Genomic DNA, 19,537 nt, shown 5'->3' with positions numbered 1-19,537 from the left:
TTCAATTTGGCTAGTAACAACAGGTGAGGGGTGGGGGGAGAATCAGCCTAGAGAAATGGCAGTTCGGCAAGTTGGAAATACTTTTGTGTCTTGTCCCTTATCCCCTCCCTGGAACACAACGCAGGGTGACTTTTTCTAAGTGTCTGCGGTGTTAAGGCCTTGGTGGTGAGCTGGGCCCTAAGAAATTGAGTGAGCACACCCCGAATCTGGCTAGGTTCCTCTCCGCGACGCGCTCCTTCCCTTTACTCTGGGAGGCAGAGCCGGGGTCTCGGATTAGTCTTTGTTTTAGATGCTAAAGAGCCCAAGCGTCGCGCGCCGGGTAAGCTGGCGATGGCAGGGCCCAGGGGTCGGTCGGGGCAGGGCACTCAGCTGTGACGCTCAAGCGGATGCCATGCAGCGGGCACTAGGTCTCTACCTTCGGGCACCTCCTTTTTGCGAGTCAGGCTGACTCGGTACGCAAACGCGGATGTCCCCTATTGTCCTGCCTCGGCCTGAGAGAGAGGCAGCCGAGAAGGGGAAACGGGGTCGGTCCGTCTCGGGGCTGCTAGGCAAGCGTGGGGCCGTCCCGAGCACGCAGGGAGTGGCAGGAAGTGGGGACACCCAGGCGGCTGGGCCAAGGGCCTAGCTGGGGAGGTCTGCGCCCCGCCCCTCCTCGACAGCTCCGGCTGCGGGGCCCGCCGGAGGGCAGGGACGGGCCAGCCCGCGGGGACAGCCGTGTCTCGGGAGGGCCCCTCTGTGAGGCCTGGGGAGGCGCTGCAGGTGCAAAATCCGGCCGGCCCGCGCGCGCCTCGCTCTCTACCCGGGAACTCCGTTCTTGCGCGGTCCCGGGCCTAGCGGCCAGCCTCGGCGGGACCGCACGTGCGCGCCCTCCCGGGCGGGGGAGTCCCCGGGCGAGCACGTGCCGCGGCGCGCGGGGGGCGGGGAGTCCCGCGGCCGCCTTCATTGCTGCTGCTGCTGCTGCCGCCGCCGCCGCGGCCGCCGCCGCCTCTGCCTCTTCCTTCCTCCTGCACTGTCCCCTGCTCGGCCGGGTCTGGGGCGGGGGTACTTCGCGCGCGCAGCGAGCTTGGCTGGGCTGGGCGCTCCGCTCCCGGAGGCGCTCACCTTGGGCCGTGGCGGTGGCGGTGGCGGCGGTGGCGGCGGTGGCAGCGGCGGCAGCGGCAGGCTAGGAAACTTTGCCCCTTTGTGCGCTCCGCCCCGGAGGCGGCGGGCAGGTCGGTGCAGCCGGTGGCTTTCCGGCTCCGCGGTGGGGGAGGGGCAGCGCGTGGGGGGGGGGAGGGGCAGCACGGGGACCGTGGCAAGGCGGTGGTGGTGGACGCGGCAGGGTAGCCAGGGACCTGGCAGGGAGCTCGGGATGGCCCTGTGGCGCTGCTGAGTGGGGGTGGCGGGGCGGGGGCTGCGGTGCAGCGGGAGCGGAGCGGTGGAGGCCCCAGAACAAAGGAGCCCCGAGCAGCGGCGGCGGCGGCGCGCGCAGCCTGGCCTGCGCCCCAGCGCGTCCCCTCCCCGCACCCCTTGGTTGCTCGGGTCGCCCTCCTCTGTGGTCCGCGGGGCTCCGACTCCTGGGGCGCTGTGAGGTGGCCGGCGCGGGACTCCCTACGGGCGCGCCCCCCACCTGCAGGCCGCCTGGGGCGCCGTCCGCTCCAATGAGCGTGCCTCTGCAAACTTTTATTTTGCAAGCTCGGTTTCCCCGAGGAAGGTCCTGCGGCCCCCCAGTGAGGGGCTGCGCGCGTGTGGATTTTAGTGAAACTCAAAAGCCAGTAGAAGATGTGTGGGGGTGGAGGATGAGGGGTACATAGAGCAACTTTCTCAGAAATCCCACCTTGAGCACCCCTCATCCCCTTGAATGCCTTGTCCAACTCCACCCCCCACCTCCAGTTCGCTGTACCTCCGTCTGAGGTTCTAAGAAGGATTTCATTTGACACACTCTGGCTTCCCCATTTTCTCTTTTCCCAGAAGCAGGAAGAGATAACACGTGAAAGTTGTCCCTGAGCCCCGAATGATGCGCTTCCCTTTTCTGTGTCTTTTCTCCCCCCTCAGGCAGCATAGCCTTCATCATCCTGACCCACCAGGGAGGGAGAAGTGTCAGGAGGAAACTCCTCACCCTAATCTGCCCCACCACACACCCATTGGCTCACTTCATGCCTGAGCCCCGGGTGGGTGAGGGTGAAGAGCCCGCCCAGCCAAGATGAAACTTTCCCTGGGGCCTGCTGCTACTGTTTTGCCCCAGATCCTGGGGCTCTGCAGGTGGGAGACTGGTCCTCGAAGGTGCCCTGTAAGCCGGCTGCAGAGAAGGTGAAGAGGGTTTAAGAAGAGGCACCCATCCCAGAGGCAGAAGCTCCTTGTCTTCACCCTTGTAGACTTGTTTAGGAGAGAAAAACCTGTTGGTGGCATTTGCAGACAGCAGGACTCTGGACAGTAGTTTAACCCAGCACCTATGCGCCCTTCCCAGGTGAACGCCGCGTCATGAGCCAGTTTCAGGTGCCCTTGGCGGTCCAGCCGGACCTGCCAGGCCTTTATGATTTCCCGCAGGGCCAAGTGATGGTAGGGGGCTTCCCAGGGCCTGGGCTTCCAATGTCTGGGAGTGAGACTCAGCTGCGAGGGGGTGGAGATGGGCGAAAGAAAAGAAAACGGTGTGGGACTTGTGAACCCTGCCGGCGGCTGGAAAACTGTGGGTCTTGTACCAGCTGCACCAATCGTCGCACGCACCAGATCTGCAAACTCCGCAAGTGTGAGGTGCTGAAGAAAAAAGTGGGGCTCCTTAAGGAGGTAAGTGGGCCTCTGCTAGGCCCCCACCCATCCCTTGCCAGAGGGCGATGTCCTCTTGAGGGTCTGGTTAAAAAGACCCGTCCACTTAAGCCCGTCCTCCCATGCCTGATCACTGGGTCTCCCTTGGGGCACAGCCTGCTGCTGTTGGAAGCCCAGCAGGTTCCTTTTCCATGCTGAGGGTTTGTATGAGAGCGCTTCTGTTCCCACGGAGCGCTGCGGAGCCACCGTTCTCATCACGGGTGTTTACAGTTGATGCCAGACAGATGTCTAGCTTGAGCTTGAAAACGTTTTTCCTACTGCTGGAAGCCTCAGGTGTATTTTAAGGTGACTGATGTGGGCAGCTGTGGTAGCAGTGAGGCACTGCGGACGGAGGTGGATGCACTTAGAGGGCAAAGCTCGGGAGTGATAGGTTGGCTTTTGTGCTGTCCTGATTTTCGGGTGAGGGGGGCCTGATATTTCTCTCCTAAACGTTTCCTTGGGTTCCAGTTTTTTTTTTTTTTTCCCCTCTCAAATAAGGAATTTAATGAGAGACATGTGATTGGGGTTTCCAATCATGGGATACTTCCAAGTATGGGATACTTGCCGAGGCCACAGGTTTTTCTTTTTTTTTTTTTTTTTTTTTTTTTTTTTTTTGGGCATAATAGTAGTTTGGTGGGTTTTAGGCACTAGATGCCAATTTATCAATGAAGTGCTTTTTAGGTTTGTCGTGTCAAGGAGGGCTCCCTGTATTCATGGTGGTAGACAGGAGGAAGACTTGGGATGAGAGCAACCAGAATTGGGCTAGGGGGGAGGAGTGGAGGAGTAGTGGCCCTGTATTGGGTTTCCCCCCCCCCTCCTTTCCAACTACTACTTGGTGAACAGTCCACACAAGGTTGGTGGCATCTGTGACAGCAGAGAGTTGGCGAAAGCAGGGACCAGCCAATAGAGCAGATTTTAGGCGGAACACATAGCGTAGAGGCTCAAGTTGCTCCAGGCAGCGGAACTGGCGCTGGACAGAGACAGAGAGAGGCCTGCGCTGTCTGCAGGGCTCCTAGCTCTGCCACTAATTTGTCCAGGACTTTTCCGCACCTCCGGGCCTGTCTTCTCTTGGGGGAAACGGAGCTGTCCCTGATGATCTTCAAAGCCCCTTCAGCTGGGTCAGGAGCTGCTGTGCTCTGAGCACCAGGTCACCTGTGGCCAGGCTGGGTGTGTAGCTCACACACTCAGGATTTCCTTGACAGCTGCATGTAGCATTGTGCCTCAAGCTGGTAGGGCTTTTGGCTAGGAAGAAAAATCTAGGTGCTAGGGGCAGGGGAGTGGATTCTGCCAGGGTGTTTCCATCCCTTCTTAACTCCCTTTGTGCGTTTGTTACATACCTATTTCCCTTGACCAGCTGAGGCAGACATCTGGATCACATCTGCAGCCCCACCCCACCCCCAGCCTTGGGGCAATAGTGTCCAGCCCATGTATGCTGCTCACCTTGTGCCCTGCAGCTCGTTTCTCAGAGGGCGAGCTAGATATAAGAGCTGGCGTTTGGCTGTGAGAGCCGCCTAGTATGTTGCATGTCTGGGTCCCTTTATTTCCCTTTTCCTAATATCACTTCCTCTTTACATCCCAGGACCTCTCTCCGCTCTTCTGGTGACTCAAGGGTAAAGATGCAAATCCCTGTGGGCCACTTTTTTCTTTTTCTTTTTCTTTTCTTTCTTTCTTTCTTTCTTTCTTTCTTTCTTTCTTTCTTTCTTTTTTTTTTGTGAGACTTGTGGATGGCATTAAGTGCCTGTTCTGGCAACAATAGGATAGGACATCCCTGAATGAATGGAGCCAGAAATGAGGCCAGGGCCTCTCATCCTCCTGTTGAAAGCTGCTGGCCAGGTTGCTGGGTGGTCATGGTAAAGATGCTGTGGACTTGGGTTGGCTGAGGCTTAGAGACAGCCTTGAGAAGTCTGTGCAGACCTTGCCACACTTGATGGCTTTGGCGGCTACTCTAGGCCCCCTAGGGTCAGGTAAAGATGTAGCTGGACAGCCTGTGATACAGAGGGTCTTCATGTAGGGCTGTGGACCAGGGAGGGCTGCCTGCCGGTTCCTGGAGAAACAGTATTGTAGAGGAGATGGAACGAATTTTTTGTTTGGTTTGGTTTGGGTTTTCGAGACAGGGTTTCTCTGTGTAGCCTTGACTGTCCTGGACTCACTTTGTAGACCAGGCTGGCCTCGAACTCACAGAGATCCGCCTGCCTCTGCCTCCTGAGTGCTGAAATTAAAGACATGCGCCATCACTATGCCCGGCATCAATTTTTTCTTAAGGCTAACTAATTGGTTCTGTTTATTTTGTGTGTGATGTGGATGGACAGGCTCCTTCTATCATGGGAGTTCTGAGGACCAAACTCAGACTTTGCAGATAACATCTTTACTCATCATCTCAGTGGCCCTAATTTTTTTTTTTTTTTTTTTTTTTAAGATCAGTGCTCAAAGAGTGTGTACTTTCGAGCCAGGCATGGTGGCACATGTCTTTAATCCTAGCACTCAGGAGGCAGAGGCTGTGAGTTTGAGGCCAGGCTGGTCTACAAAGCGAGTCTAGGAACAGCCAAGGCTACACAGAGGAAACCTGTCTCCAAAAACCAAAAAACCAAAAAAATGTGTGCTTTTTTATTGATACTTAAACTTTGAGGAAACTTTTTTCTTTCTTTCTTTTTCTTTTTTTTTTTTTTTTTTTTTTTTTTTGTCTTTGCTTGGTTTAAAACAAAACTAACCAAAAAAAACGATAACTAGTGGCTCGCCTTTGCAAAAACAAAACAAAACACAAAGCGCCCTGCTGATAAAGGCTTGAAAGCCTGGGAACTGCTGTCTAGAAGACACTCCATCTGATGGGTTTGTCTCTGGCACATTGAGTTGCGCCTGACAGACTCTGCCTGAGCAAAGTGTTTGGCAGCCTCAGGGGACCGCAGTGACCTTAATCATTAGATTTTCACAATGCTTAGCAGACAGAATGTGTCCCAGGAGTTGTTTTGTTTTTGTTTTTTGGCCTGACTCTTCAGGAGAGGTGGGACACTCCATCCCCAGTGGCTTGAAGGTTGTACCATCTGCCTTCATCTGTGCTCCTGAGTTTGTGGTCCTCTGGACAGCCTACCTTACCTCCCCCCTGACTCCACTCTGCCAGCTTCCTTAGGGGTCCGCAGCTGCTTGGTGCCATCCTGTAAAGGCGAGGACATGGCATGTGCAAAGGAAAGCTTATCTTGTGTTTCCCCCTCCCCCCTTTTCTCTTCTTGACTTCTTTTTGCTGGAGGGCTTTGGAAAGGGTGTGCCAAATCCTTGGGCTCAATAGTTCAGAATTTAAAGATTAAAGATGGCTTCTGGGGGCGGGGTGGCTGCTTCTCTGGGTTTGGAAGTAGGGGAAACACATCTGAAGGGGTTTGCACCCCTACTGTTGTCTTCTCCGTTCCTAGTCCCAGACAGATACAGAGCTTAGGCTGGTGTCTGAGTTTGTTTGGCTTACATTCAAGTTAGTAGAGTTTGAGTATGAAGCACACACGGCAGGGTGACATAGTCGATCGCTCTAGCATTGGTTTTCTCCGTTGTGAGAGAGGGCTAATCTCCTCTGGGTGTTACAAGGATGACGTGTAAGACAGAATGGGCATCATATCTGGCACGCAGTAGGTAGCCAGCACAGTGATAGAATTAAATTTAACACACATACAACTGTGCGCTAGTCTGAGTTGTAAGCCTGTGAATACAAATTAATGCTTATCTTGAGGCATCCCCGGCTTCCTGGAAGAACAATTCTAGAACAGGACTTTGGAGCTAGGTGTAGGGAGGGGGATGTCTGCACACCTTACTTCAGCTGTTTCTCCCTGAGGGAGCTGAACACCCTCCTCAGGAAGCTGCAACTCCCAGATGCCTTAGCAAGAACCCATCATGTTTCTGGCATTGTTGAAAGGCCTCCCTGCCTGACCCCGAGAGCTGCAAATATCTTGTCAGAAAGCTGTGGCACTGTGGTGGTCCCGGGTGTGGGTAAGGGAAGTAAAGACTTAAGCAAGAGAAGAAAATCTGTGTAGAAAAATACATGCATCAGGTTGGAAGCTGAAGAACAGGAGGATGAACAGTGGAGAAATGGTACGAGGTTGGAGAGTACTTGCTGGCCATTAGCCGAGCACATCGCCTTAAGCTTTCTGACAAGATACTTGCAGCTCTCGGGGGTCAGGGAGGCCTTTCAACAATGCCAGAAACATGATGGGTTCTTGCTAAGGCATCTGGGAGTTGCAGCTTCCTGAGGAGGGTGTTCAGCTCCCTCAGGGAGAAACAGCTGAAGTAAGGTGGGCAATGAGATTCTTTAAAAGCGAGCCCATCTGGCTGCTTGAGGCCCGAGAAAAAGGCTGGGCAAGAAGGCCAGAAAGTCCTCACTGAGTTGCTGTTTTTAACTTTGCAGCCACAGACTCGATGAGGACAATCAGCGGGGTGGGGTGGGGGTGGGGGCGAAGGGGTGTTTTTTAAAAAAGGAAATGTGATAAGGGTAGTAGAGGGGGCCAGGCCCATCTGAGCCATTTATATGGTGCCACATTACTATATACAGATGGTCAGGGCTGTGCCCAGTAGGGATTGTGATGTGAGGAGCTGGCTGGCTGAGCCTTCCCAGGCACACCAGAAGGCCCGTGGCCAGAATGCACTGTGCCTAGGAGGAAATGCTTGTGACAGCAACTTCTCTGCATACTCCCAGCAAGGAGAAGGAAGTGAAGTAAGTAGGCCTGCAACTTAGGGAGCAGGACTAGGGGCAGGAACAGCAGCCATTGGGCCCCCGGTGTACTGGGGGGGGGGCATTATACTGGGGAAAGGAGAGCCAGTCACCGCTGGCCACTTACTGTCTGCCAAATAGCTTCCCAAGTGAGTGCTTCAAGGAGCAGTCTTTACAGAAGTACCATGATAAAGTGCAGATTCAGGTGGGCAAGAAGTCCAGTTTTTCAGAGTTTTTATATTTTTTTAATTACAAGCATATTAGTTTGATGCTAATTTTTTGATAGTTTTAGGACAGATTGTTAAAAGGGTAGTGAGACTTTGGAGAGGCCAGTAGTGGGCTATGGGAACGTTCCTTAGCAAGCAGCCCAGACAGGCTACGCTCTGGATTTCTGCAGAGAAATGATGTACTCTCTAGAAGCTTCGACAGAGCTGAGCTTCTGTTTTGTTGACAGTGTAGATCAGGAGCTCCGTAATGGACTCGCCAGGGGAAATGTAAAAGGGAGACTAGACAGGACATGGGACTGAGGGGGTGGGGGATGGGAGGGTCCTACCTGCCAGAAACTTTAACCTAAGTGGCCTGGAGCAGAGTTGAGTGGACTGTGGCTCCTGAAGAGCATCCGCTCTGTGGGGGCAGAGACCCTCTGCTGCAGACAAGAGTGACACAGCTCCTGCTTGACTTGCAGGACAAAGTGGGGGTGGGGGGGTGGGAGGGCTCATCTCACCCACTTCCACCTTGCTGCACAGTGGACCTGAAGTGCTTTCTAGAGCTTGTTGTGAATGCATAATCTCTGGCCTTCTAGAACTTTTGAACTCAAATCTGTAGTTCAGCCAGATGCCCAGGTGACTTATATAATCATTAGAATTAGAAGGGTAAGTCTCCCAACACTTGTGTGGCTAGGAGAGAGGTGGGCCCGACAGGGGGGAGGGGGCAAATGAACTCACAGCCAGGCACAGAATTCCAGTAGCCAACCAGGAAAGGAGAACCCAACCCAGGACTGACTCCACATTCCTACTGGAGTTCCTCAGGCTGGTGAGTTTTGAGTAGTACTGTTTAAGGACTTGGGTGTGATCTGAAAACAGCTGGGAAAGCTCTCAAACACTGTTTGCTGCTCGAGAAGCCTGGTGTGGGAAGTTGTGTGGGCCCACAGGTCATAAATGGTGCTTAGCAGAGGGACAGGTATGTCTGGGGAATCTTGGGCCTGGTTGAAGGGTCTGAGCTTGTAGGGTGTTGCAAGTGAGGAGGAAGTGGCTGTAAGTTGGAAAATGGAGCACAGGGCTGAGGAGATTGGAGCAGCCCAGAGTGGCCAAAGTCAATGGTACTTCAGTGGAAAGGCCTAGACTTGTTTTACTTTTTAAAAAATAATTAATTTTATGTGTATGAGTGTGCACGCCTGGTGCCTTCAGAGAGGTCAAAAGAAGGTGCTGGAATCCCCTGGAACCGGAGTCATGGATAGTTTCAAACTAGCAGATGAGTACTAGGAATTGAACCTGGGTCCTCTGCCAGAACAAATGTTCCTAACCACTGAGCGATTTTTCCAATGCCCCTACCCCCTCCCAAGACTTGTTTTGAAAAGAGCTGCTCACATGAGGACTTGACTTCCTGACCAGGTAGAAAGAAGAGCTGAAACTCTGTAAGGAATTTCCTCAGCCTATCTTGAGATCTGTCACAGCGGCCACATATAAGACAATCAAAGGAAACGGGGCTAGTCATTTGCAAATGGGTGGAGGAACAGATGCTGTGTGGAAGAGGAGTCTGTTCCTTCCTGTGGGGGGACCTGCAGACCTCTGTTAGTGGGCTTTAAGCAGGCCTACTGAGCCCATGGCAAAAAAAAAAAAAAAAAAAAGGGACTGTGTGACTCTTTGCTGCATATGTCATAGGCTGGTGATGTGCTATGAAGGAGCGAGTGATCTTACAAGGTCTGTGGGTAGTGTAACATTAGGCGTAGTTTCATTTTCCTTCGACAACTTTTCTTGCAGAAGAAATATTTGTGTGCGTGTGTGAGAGAGACAAAGCCCAGTGATCAATATTGAGCGTCTTCCTCAATGATGTCCACCTTCCAACTTAGAGACAACACCTCACTGTATAGTCCTGGCTAGCCTGGAATTCATTATGTAGTTCAGGCTGGCCTTGGCCTTGGAAAACTCCGCTGTCTCTTGTTACCATGATATGGTGTTTAGCTTGCATTGTATGTCTGGGCACCAAGTGTGTGCCTGTGAAGGCCAGAGGAGGGTGGGTTCTGGTCCGCTGGAACTAGAGTTATAGATAGTTGTTAGCTGACATGGAAATTGAACTCGTGTCTTTTGCAAGGGCAGACAGTACTCTAACCACTGAGCCATCTGTCCTGCCCATCCACCTTAGCTTTTGAGTTTGCTGGTTGTCCAGCCAGCCCCAAGAAGGATCCTATCTTCGCCTCCCCAGTTCTAGGGGTTCAGCATACACTGCCATGCTGGGGTTTTATGTGGGTATCGGGCATCACGTTTGTGCAGCGAGCACTTTACCAAAGGGAGCCTCCCTTCCCAGACCCTTAATTTTTTCTTTTGTTGTTGTGCTGGGGATTAGACCTTAAACACATTAGGAAAGTGTGCGCTTCGTGACTGAGCCACACCCCAGCCCTAGGCTCTATCCTATAACTGGGCTCAGTCGAAGATCTAGGCTGAGGTCAGGATTGTGAGCTTTCCGAAAGGCTCAGCTGAATGTTCGAGAACGTGCGGCAGTGAGCATATCTATCTTCTCTGGGGAGACGGTATATGGTTTTTAGTGCATTCTCAAGAATATTCATGGTCACCCCGAATTTTAAAAGCATGATTTATCTGGGCCATCCAATACAAGATCCATAAACCATGGACAGCTATTTAAATTAAAATTAAAATTACAGTAATAGTCTCGATAGCTCCCTTCTAATTGCTCAGCTGCACGTGGCTAATGGCTCGTGTCGGACAGTTCAGATAAAGAATGTTCTCAGCTGGGAGTGGTGGCTTGGACCTGTAATCCCAGCACTGGGAGATGGAAACAGAAGGATTTGCCAGTTGGAGGCTGGCTTAGCTCTTTCTGTAGTCCAGCCTACAGGATGGGTTCTGGGCCAGGCTCAGCCATATGCTAAGACCGTGTCTCCAAAAGTTCCTAGTACAGAAGAGCTATGGCTGGACTTAGGGTGTTCTTGTATGTGGTCCCCAGATCCATCCTCACCATAGTTGCTTTTAGGTTGGGGAACTAGCCTTCTGGTTTGGGAACCGTGGCCCATAGCCATTACGGAAGAGACAGTGCTCGCCTGTATTCTAACCTACAGAAACCGCTGTTGGAGGCATGGCCATGGTCTTCTTTAGAACAGCAGTAGGAGTAAGGTGAAACTCCCTGCCACTCTGGGACTGTGTACCCTGTGGTGGCTTTGTCTTCCATTTGCATAAGAAGTTGACAGCCTGAGTTTCTACTACTGACTGAGGGGGGCACAGGCGGGGGATGGAGGGCTAGGAAAGCACTGGTGTGGGATCACCAGTTGCCTTTCAGGTGAACTCAGGTCTGGGGGGGGGGTTGCTTGATTGCATCAAGTGAGCCAGGAGGTGGGCTGGGCTCCCGATGGCTCTGTTCTGTTCACGTTGCTGGCTTTGGCTTGTGGGAGTTCCAGCGCTGCTATGCCCTGCCTGGGACTTAGTGGACAGATTACACGCCTCCCACTTCAGTGACTCCAGGTTCTCACGATAGGATGGGCGGGCCACTGGCAGTCGGAACAGCAGTGGTGAGACTGTGGCTGCCCCTCTTGATTGTTGGAAGAAGCCTCAGGAGGGGACAGGGAGAAGCTGGGTCAAAAACAAGTGGCCAGGTGTTGGGCTATAGTGTTCCACTTCTGAGTCATTCATGTGGGGCCAGTCTTTATTCTTTTGTTGATCTCCCCCTTTAGGGGTAACTCGGTTCTCCCCAAGATTCCAGGCGTGACTCTGAGACTCTAGAAGAGAAGGGTTACAGGCTCTTGCTTGAGGCCCGGTGGGGTGGGGAGGAGAGGTGCAGCAAGGGGGGTCAGGGGATAGGATGAAGAGGGCTGGCAACTTGAGTAAGGAGGACACATTCCTTCTGGAAATCCCTGGGCTCCAGGACCTAGGACGTTCCTCTTCCTGGAGAAGTACAGCTCCTCTCTGGTGCTGCCTCAGTTTCCAGAATTAGGAAGAGTCTGCTTAACTTGTAGCTAGCCCTATCCAGCAAACCTCTCCAGGGGCTGGTGCTGGCTAGGCCAGGCACTGAGCCTGAGTCAGGAGTGGAGGGGTGACAGTGTTACCTTTGTCCTTCACGACACCAAGGAAACATTTTCTTGCCCGACCATGATTATAAAGCTGGAAGGGAGGAGTGCCTTGAGGACAGAGTCTAACCTTAGTCTCCCTGGGGCCTCTCTTGTAGACCAGCTGGGAAGGGAAGGAACGGGTCTTGTGTGTGACAGTGTAGTGGTTTGTAAAGGATTGAAGAGAGCTGTCTGGGTGCTCGAAAGAGGATAACGGCAGAGGTGTGGGAAGACGCAGGCAGGCTGGGCACACTCGAGGGTGCCCACAGATCCTTAAAGTAGGTTAAATCTCCGTTAATTCCGTTTGGAAGTCTTCCCCCAGGTTGCCTTGAGTTTCTAAGGTACTCTGCACCCTGTGTCTGTAGGGTTATAAAGTCTCCTGTTGTTTGATTTGGGTCCTGGAACAAGTTGTGGTCCAAAAGACTCTTGAATTTGACCGTAATGAGACTCAGTACAAGACCACCTCCCCACCGTCTAGGACCGTGGTTCTCAACCCGTGGGGTCACGTATCAGAGAACCTGCATATCAGATATTTACATATTATGACTCATAACGGTAGCACAATTACAGTAATGAAGTAGGAATGAGAATAATTTTATGGTTGGGGGGGTCACTACAACATGAGAAGCTGTGCTAAAGGGTCACAGCGTTAGGAAGGTTGAGAACAGCTAATAGGAGGATGCTCAGAGTTCAGGCAGAGTGGTACTACCTGCCAGGGTGGCCGTGAGAGGGTGGGTCTGGGGAGCGGTGCCTTCACCGCATCTAGGTCTGCTGTACCTCTAAGGAGAAGAATCCCCCCCGCCCCGCCCGTGTTGCTCCTCTGCTTCCTCCTTCTGGTGATTGCCATTGACAAAGACTTCCGCTGCCAAAGCTAATTGTGAGGTCTGATCAGTGAATGAAGGCGAAGGCAGTTCCCATGACAACCTCAAAGACTTTCAAATATAGGGGATGATGTATGTGTGATGGGGCTGCAATTACTTGGGTGGAAATTGGTGCGTGGACACCAGGAAACATAGGCTCCAAAGGTGGAGGGGGTGGTCGGTTTCTTTGGCAGGAACCTTTGTGTGATAGGAGGCGAGCAGGTCACAGGCTTCTCCACAGTCAGTTCCCGGCGCCTTCAGTGTTGAGAGGTTTGGAGAGGCAGGGCTTCAGCCATTCTGGTTGGGGAGGCAGGACACACACACACAGACAAACTTCATAGGTGTTAAAAGAGAAATGTAAGAGGTGCTGTGGACTGGCAACAGGCTGAGGTAACCAGAGAGGGCTTCCTGGAGGAAGTGGGCTTCCACTGAGCATGGAAGGGAAAGCCCTGTGAAGAGGTTCTTTGTTCATGACGAGGCGAAGGGAAGAGACCCATCTCTGGTCCCCTGCCTCCTCTGGAAGAGGTAGATGGATGACGTTGTAGGATTATCATAGTGGCCACTGCAAGCAGAGCATAGGAAGAGTCCTGCTGGGTCATTTTCTAGCTGTGTGACCTTGGGCAAGGTGCTTAGAACTCTCATCATTTCTCCATCTATAGCATGGGCATGGAAAATTCCTAGCATGTTGGTTTATTTTGAGGTTTTTAAGAACTTCGTGTCTCCATTTGTGGGGCCCCTTGAGGCTTGGTGCTTGGTTCACTAGCAGTCTTCCCCTCCCGTGTGTGTGTGTGTGTGTGTGTGTGTGTGTGTGTGTGTGTGTTTGTGTGTACGCGCGTGTGCCTGAGTTCCTGTTTGTGTGGAGTTTGGTGAGATTTCTCGGTGTTTGCAGCCCCCATTTCCCTTCTCTGTGGCCCTACTCCAGCCAGCACAGTAGAGTCTGGGAGGCCAGGATGGAAGATTGGGGGAAGGATCTTTGTCCTTATGCAGAGGAATCCCAAGGAATCTTAAGCTGGTCACTGTGAGGCCCACAGTTTATTTCTTTTTTTTTTTTTTTTTCGAGACAGGGTTTCTCTGTGTAGCCTTGGCCATCCTGGACTCACTTTGTAGACCAGGCTGGCCTCGAACTCACAGCGATCCGCCTGCCTCTGCCTCCCAAGTGCTGGGATTAAAGGCATGCGCCACCACGCCCGGCAAGGCCCACAGTTTAAAAAAAAAGGGGGGGGGCATATAAAGATGAGGAAAGTCAGGGCTTAGTAGCCCTGCCTGGCATGTATCTCTGTGACTGGCATCAGGTGCCTCTCAAGAGGGAAGGTGGCCACAGTGGGATGAGGATGGGAACAAGTAGGCTGTCTTGGGTGCCACATGCTCCCTTGGTTTAGCCAAGGGCTGCTGGAGGGCAGTGTGGGGACCTGGGAGAGCACACAGTTAGCCCAAAGAGATGGGGAGGACTTGGTTCCAGAGCTGCTATAAGCTGTAAGGAAGAGGCAGGTTGGTCCATAGTTCACAATGGCAGGTCTTTATCTAGGAGAGCGGATGCTGACCCCCAACCCCAGGCTTTAGGGACCTCATTTAGGAGCTTGACCATCTCAGTGCCCAGCTCCCTGCCACTCCACACTCCCAAGGCAGAACTCAGCTCAGCACATTCCAGTTCTGTGTAGAGCCTAGGACCTCGGGAGGACAGGGCCCCACCCACGTGGGGAGCGACTGTAAATAAATAACTGCTTGGACGTGACTGGTGCGCCAGAAGAGGCAGTATGCTGTTACTGAGGCCAGGGAGGAGCTTAGGGAAGGCTTGGTGACTGAGGACCTAGCAGAGGGGAGGTGCTGTTTGGATTCCGTCCTGCAGTACAGAAGCATGCGGGGGAGGGGTGAGGGAAGCAGCGTTGGGAAGAGTGAAAATATTAGTATTCTCAGATCTGTTGGACAGGAAGTAATCACTTGAAGTGACCCAATTGTCTTTATGTCTCCCTGGGCTTAGCAGAAAGGGGGTTCAGGATTGGGAAGGGTCTAGGCTTGAATTCCCGCCCACCAATTTTCAAGGGCAAATTGTTCAGCATCCCCTAATACTCTTCCTTTTCCCGAAAACAAGTGTGTGTGTCGAGCAGGTAAAATGAGGTGAAGCTACAACAGGGTTGGCACAGGGCTTTCTATGTGGCAGGCTCCTTGGCTGTGGCAAGCCCCATGGTGGCAACGGTATTGATACTGTCCAAGCTGCTTTGGTCTCTCCCACATTCTATGTGGGGTGCATGGGTTCAGTACAGGGCTTTAGGGAGCCAAGAGAAGTGGGAGGACTCATTCAGGCTGGTCAGCAGTGAGTTAAAAGACACCTAAAGTCATGATTGAAGACATCTTCCCTTCACCTTATCTTGTCATCTGCCTCCCTCCCTGCTTTAGGACCCAGTAGGCCTCCCCTTTAGGACAAAGGGGAGACAGGTGTGGGCCCTGAAGCCTCTCTACCAGAGGCAGGCTTGCCCTTCTCTTAAGGAACTTATCTGATTCTGAACACCCCCTGGGGGCCTGGGGTGGGGCATGATTATGCCTCTGTGGTGGAGTGGGTAATAGAGCGAGTCACTGGAGCAGGGGCGCTCTTCTGTGACTCACTTCTCTCAGGCCTCGGCTTATTCATCTGTGAGAATGAGAAAGCACCCTGAGCTCTGGCAGAAATGTAGAGCGCTGGAAGGCAGCAGCACCTACGTTGTGTCAGGCAGCTGGCTCTGTGCCTTCTCAGGGCCTCACAGCTCTTTGAAATGGCTGCTGGTTCCATTCTACAGATGAGAAAAGAGAGGCTGAGAGAGGTAAGTTTACCATCTACTAGGACCAAGATAGTGTGATTACTAAAGTTTATGCGCAGCGCGCTCGAGGTAGAAGCCTGGATGTTCCCGGTCAGAGGGGAGGGGATAGATGAAAGAGGTGCCTGGGAATGCCCGGGACTTGCATACGGAATACGGAATACACCTTGCTGTCCCCTCGCCCCTTTAGTCTCCCGGCCATGGCACCCTTGGTATGCTTTGGAGTTAGGGAATTAGAAGGGAACTCTTGAGGTCTGGGAGAAGTGGGGGGGGGGTGACGGGTGTTGGAAGGGGCACCTGGTGGGTCCGGCTACAGCCGGTTTTCCGAGTAGGGTGCCAGAGAGCAGGGGAGTAGAGCTACAGAAGGGCGAAGGGTACGGTCAGAGGATAGACCTGGCTTGGGGTTTGAGCTCCGCTGTGTTGTAGCGGTGTCACCTTCGGTAAGTTACTCCACTCATCTGCAGTCTGCAAAGCGGGGGCGGGGAGCGAGGAGCGGGGCTTGGGGGTGGGGTGGGAGGGATAAGAGGCTTCTGCCGTTCTGGATTCTCCTTGGGGCACTCTCCACCAGCTGGAGAGTGGCTGGTGTGGGGTACCCACCTCCCCCAACCCCGGCTCGGACGTACTCCAGGCGCAGCCGCCGGAGGTGCAGGAGATTCCTTATATATGTGGGGAGGGGAGAGTGCCCCGGGATCCCCGGCCTGCCTGGGAAGCAGCCCTGGTGGCTATGGCTCCCTTGACCAAGGCCCCCGCCTGGCTGCTGGGCAGGTCCTTGGCGAGGAGGGCCGGGTGCGGGATTGGCTGGCGTGCGCGCCGCCCCTTCGCACACCAGCCTGGCGGGGCGGGAGCAGCCGGCAGCTGGCCGCCGCCTCTGCAGTGCCTCCCTCGGTGCGCTCCCTCGGCGGGGATAATGGGAGGCCTGGCGGCGGCCGATGCAGTAGAGGAGGCCGGCCGAGGTAGAGCGCAGGGCCTGGAAGGGAGGGTAGGCCTCCTTCAGGCCGGGAGCGGGTCCCCGGGATCTCCTGAGGCCAGAGAACCGAGACAGGAAAACAAAACACTGGAAGGCGCAGGGGCCCATCCGCGTTCTGGTGGCAGCTGGAGCAGGAAGATGGCCAGGTCCAGCCTTTCTTCCCCCGGCCCTTTCCCCTCCAGCGCGCTGGGGCCTGTGCAGGACCGCTTTGCTCCCTGCCTGCTGCCAGCCTGCCTCACCAGTGTCTTTGGCTTCTTTTGCAGGTGGAAATAAAGACTGGTGAAGGAACGGGGCCCTGGGCACAAGGGGCGACTGTCAAGGTACCCTGCCTGCGGTGCGCGCTCGTGTGTATGTGTGTGTGTGTGTGTGTGTGTACGTACGGGGGCGCGCGCGGTGGGGGTGAAGTGTTTGACTGGATTGGATAAAAATAAAGGGTCTCCTCTGGTGATCCCTTAATCTCCCACTGTGTGTGTAGCAGCAGCTGAGGGGGAGGGGCGGCGGGAGAGTGGGCGGCCAATGAATTCTCAGGCCTGTGTGGGTTTTGTTTAGGTTCTTTTTGCTTTCTCAGCTGGATGGTTTGGGTGCAGTTGGGGTTTGGTTTGTTGAGTGTGTGTGTGTGTGTGTGTGTGTGTGTGTGTGTGTGTGTGTGTGTGTGTGTTGTTTTAAAGACATGTAACCCACTCCCCACCCCTGCCTCTGGAAATCTCTGGAGAATGGCCCTGGCACTGTTGGTTTGCATCCAATCTGGAGAAATCCCCGGGGTGCGACGTCGCGGTGGGGGGGGGGGGTGAAAGACAGTAAGAGGGAGGGAGAATTGCACTCCTGAGTCTGAAGCTGATAGGGTGTCATTAGTCATGCTGCTGTCACCATGGAGATGGCTGGAGAGAGGAGAGGAGGTGGTGGGGGTGAGGATATTTTGGGTAGGGTGGGGGCTGATGCAACATTATGGCTGGGAAGCCAGCCGGTGTCTGCTGTTATTCTGTGCCACTTGGTGTCTGGGAGACTGGGAAGGCCGTGTTCCCAGGTGTGAGGGAAGCAGAGAGGGCTTTTCAGCCATTCCAGGTGGGTTTTGGGGGGGGGGGCATTTGAGAGGGGAGAGTGGAGAGTCTGGGGAGCACCTGATCACTAAGAAGCTATGACTAATCCCTAGGTTGGCCAGCACCAGATCAGTAGGTTTCCTTGTAGTTTGCCCGAGTTTACAGGGCTGGGGGGTCCAACTTAAGTTGGAATTACTCAGCAGTATCTTCTGGCCCAGGAGGTGTAAGTGTGGGGACAGGTGTACAGGACAGGCCCAGTGGGGCTCTCCCTAGCACAGAGGAAGCCCCAAGCCTGGTTGCTTAGGTAGCAGGTGGGAGAGCTGTGAGTGTCCCTGCATGCTCTCAGTCTTTCCTGTAAATCTACCTCCTGCTTCCTGGGAAAGCTGTGGGAAGCTCTGAGGAGGTACTGGAAATGGCACTCTGCCTCCTCACTGGGTGGTGACACTGACAGGGTGGTGCTTTGCTTCCTCCTGTGTGTGTTTGGGGCTTCCTGGGCTAGCTTACAAGGTAGATTTGAAGGCCAGGGTTATACTTTGGCCAGTTCCCAAGTGAGTGTTTGCAGAAGGGTGTGGATTTTACTTCTCAAATGGCTTCCTAGGGAGGAATAGCCCAGTGACAACTCTCTGAGGGAGCTGGCATGCCTTGGTGAGGCTGGGAGTTCTTGATAGTCACCTGCAAAGGGCCTGGGAGACCGCAGGCAAGCAGAGCATTAGTGATACTGTTTGTGTGCACGCTGCTGAGGGAACTGTGAGCTCACATTGGCTCACTTACCATCTTGCTGTCTTTTCTTGGGAGCCAGATCCCACAGTTTCCCACCTCCGCTTCCTTTGGCCTCCCACTGCTGTCTGGGGGAGTTCTAGTCACCGAGTATACTGTTCCAGGGCCGTGGGCACTGGAGATGCTAAGATTATGAAGCCAACTCTTCCGTTCCCCCAGCCGGACAAAAGGGGGGACAGATGGGCTCAGGGAGCTGAGGAAGCTCTGCTTCTGTACCTATGTGCTTGTCTGTGTATTCGTTCAAGCACCCTGCCTGCCTGCTTGCCTGTAGCACCCTGCCTGCCTGCCTGCTTGCCTGCAGCACCCTGCCTGCCTGCCTGCTGTGGCAGTGGCTCCAGACTTGCTTCCTTTCACTCTGCTAGTGTGTTCTCTCCTTCTCTCACCTGTTGTGAAAACCCCAGAACCCCAGCCCCAGTGTTATGAAAATCAAGAGGACGCCCTCTGTATGGACCTTTCCTACCCAGTTCTCACTGGATCTGTGCTTGTTTGTTGAGTTGCCTGCCTGAGAACCGTAGCTCCCCCTCAGCCTTGATATCAGCAGTACTCTGGTCTGAGCCCCTGTTTTCTGGCTTTGTCTTCTCTGAACCTTGGATTTTTCTCAGGTGGCCTGCTGGGGTGAGAGTTTTTCCCAATCTATTATTAGGTCATGGTTTAAAAAAAAAAAAAAAAGGTTCTCCTGTGGTCAGGATAAAGGGAGTATGTTTGTGTGTGTGTGTGTGTGTGTGTGTGTGTGTGTGTGTACAAGTTCCCACAGGATGGGTATGGGAGGGGTAAGCCCCAAGGGTGAATGATGTCCAGCAGCCAGAAGAAATAATGCATGTCTCCTTGTGTGCTGCCAGGAATATCCTGATGTGTGGGTGTACACAGTCCTGGCACAGCCACAAAGCTGGGCTTGATGAGTGCAGGTCGTTGGTTTACTGTACATTAGGCTTCGTGCTGTGTACTCATGATATATCCCGGGTAATATGCCATAGCACAGTGCCCTGGTGCTGCCTCCTTCCCCTCAGCTGCCTGCATAGAACAGAGCGCCCAGTGCCGAGAGCTCCAGGCTGCCCTGCTTTTGGGATCCCACGCTCTGCCTCATGGGAACATTCACTCCACAGGCTAAAGGATGTCTGGAAACTATTTTGGTTCTGGCCCAGGATCTCTGCCTTCTGTCTTTCCTTAAGACCACCCTAAAAATGCCCTGTTGAGAATCTTCTCCTTGCGACTCTGCACACTCTTGGTACTCCTGTCTGTTCTCTTCTGCCTGCCCTTCGGCTCTCGCAAGGACCCTTCTCTCTGAGGTAACTTATAAGTAGCAGTAAAGTGTGAAAACAGGTGGGCCTGTCAGGCTGGAGCAGGAAAGGAACCAGCCAAGAGAATTGTCAGA

At 53.7% G+C, this 19,537-nt stretch overlaps 1 protein-coding gene across 6 annotated transcripts in view; it reads left to right on the top strand.

Moving 5' to 3' along the window:
• The first annotated feature begins 516 nt into the window (after positions 1-516).
• Tet3 (tet methylcytosine dioxygenase 3) overlaps positions 517-19,537 on the top strand; it is a 95,176-nt gene continuing 76,155 nt past the window's right edge. Inside the window, exons 1-3 of one of the 6 annotated variants that reach the window (XM_051154800.1) lie at positions 517-759; positions 2,035-2,763; positions 16,615-16,671. In XM_051154800.1, the coding sequence (XP_051010757.1) occupies positions 2,461-2,763; positions 16,615-16,671 (360 nt within the window). In that variant the 5' untranslated portion in view covers positions 517-759; positions 2,035-2,460. Of the gene's footprint in view, positions 760-1,135; positions 1,212-1,935; positions 2,764-15,932; positions 16,498-16,614; positions 16,672-19,537 lie in introns of those variants that run through there. The other 5 variants (XM_051154799.1, XM_051154798.1, XM_051154802.1 and 2 more) reach the window with 5 other exon arrangements.

The sequence above is a fragment of the Acomys russatus genome, chromosome 13 (genome assembly GCF_903995435.1).
Source record: "Acomys russatus chromosome 13, mAcoRus1.1, whole genome shotgun sequence".
NCBI lineage: Eukaryota > Metazoa > Chordata > Mammalia > Rodentia > Muridae > Acomys > Acomys russatus.
Note: the sequence above shows the minus strand (reverse complement) of the source record. Positions and strands in the feature narration are given on the sequence as shown.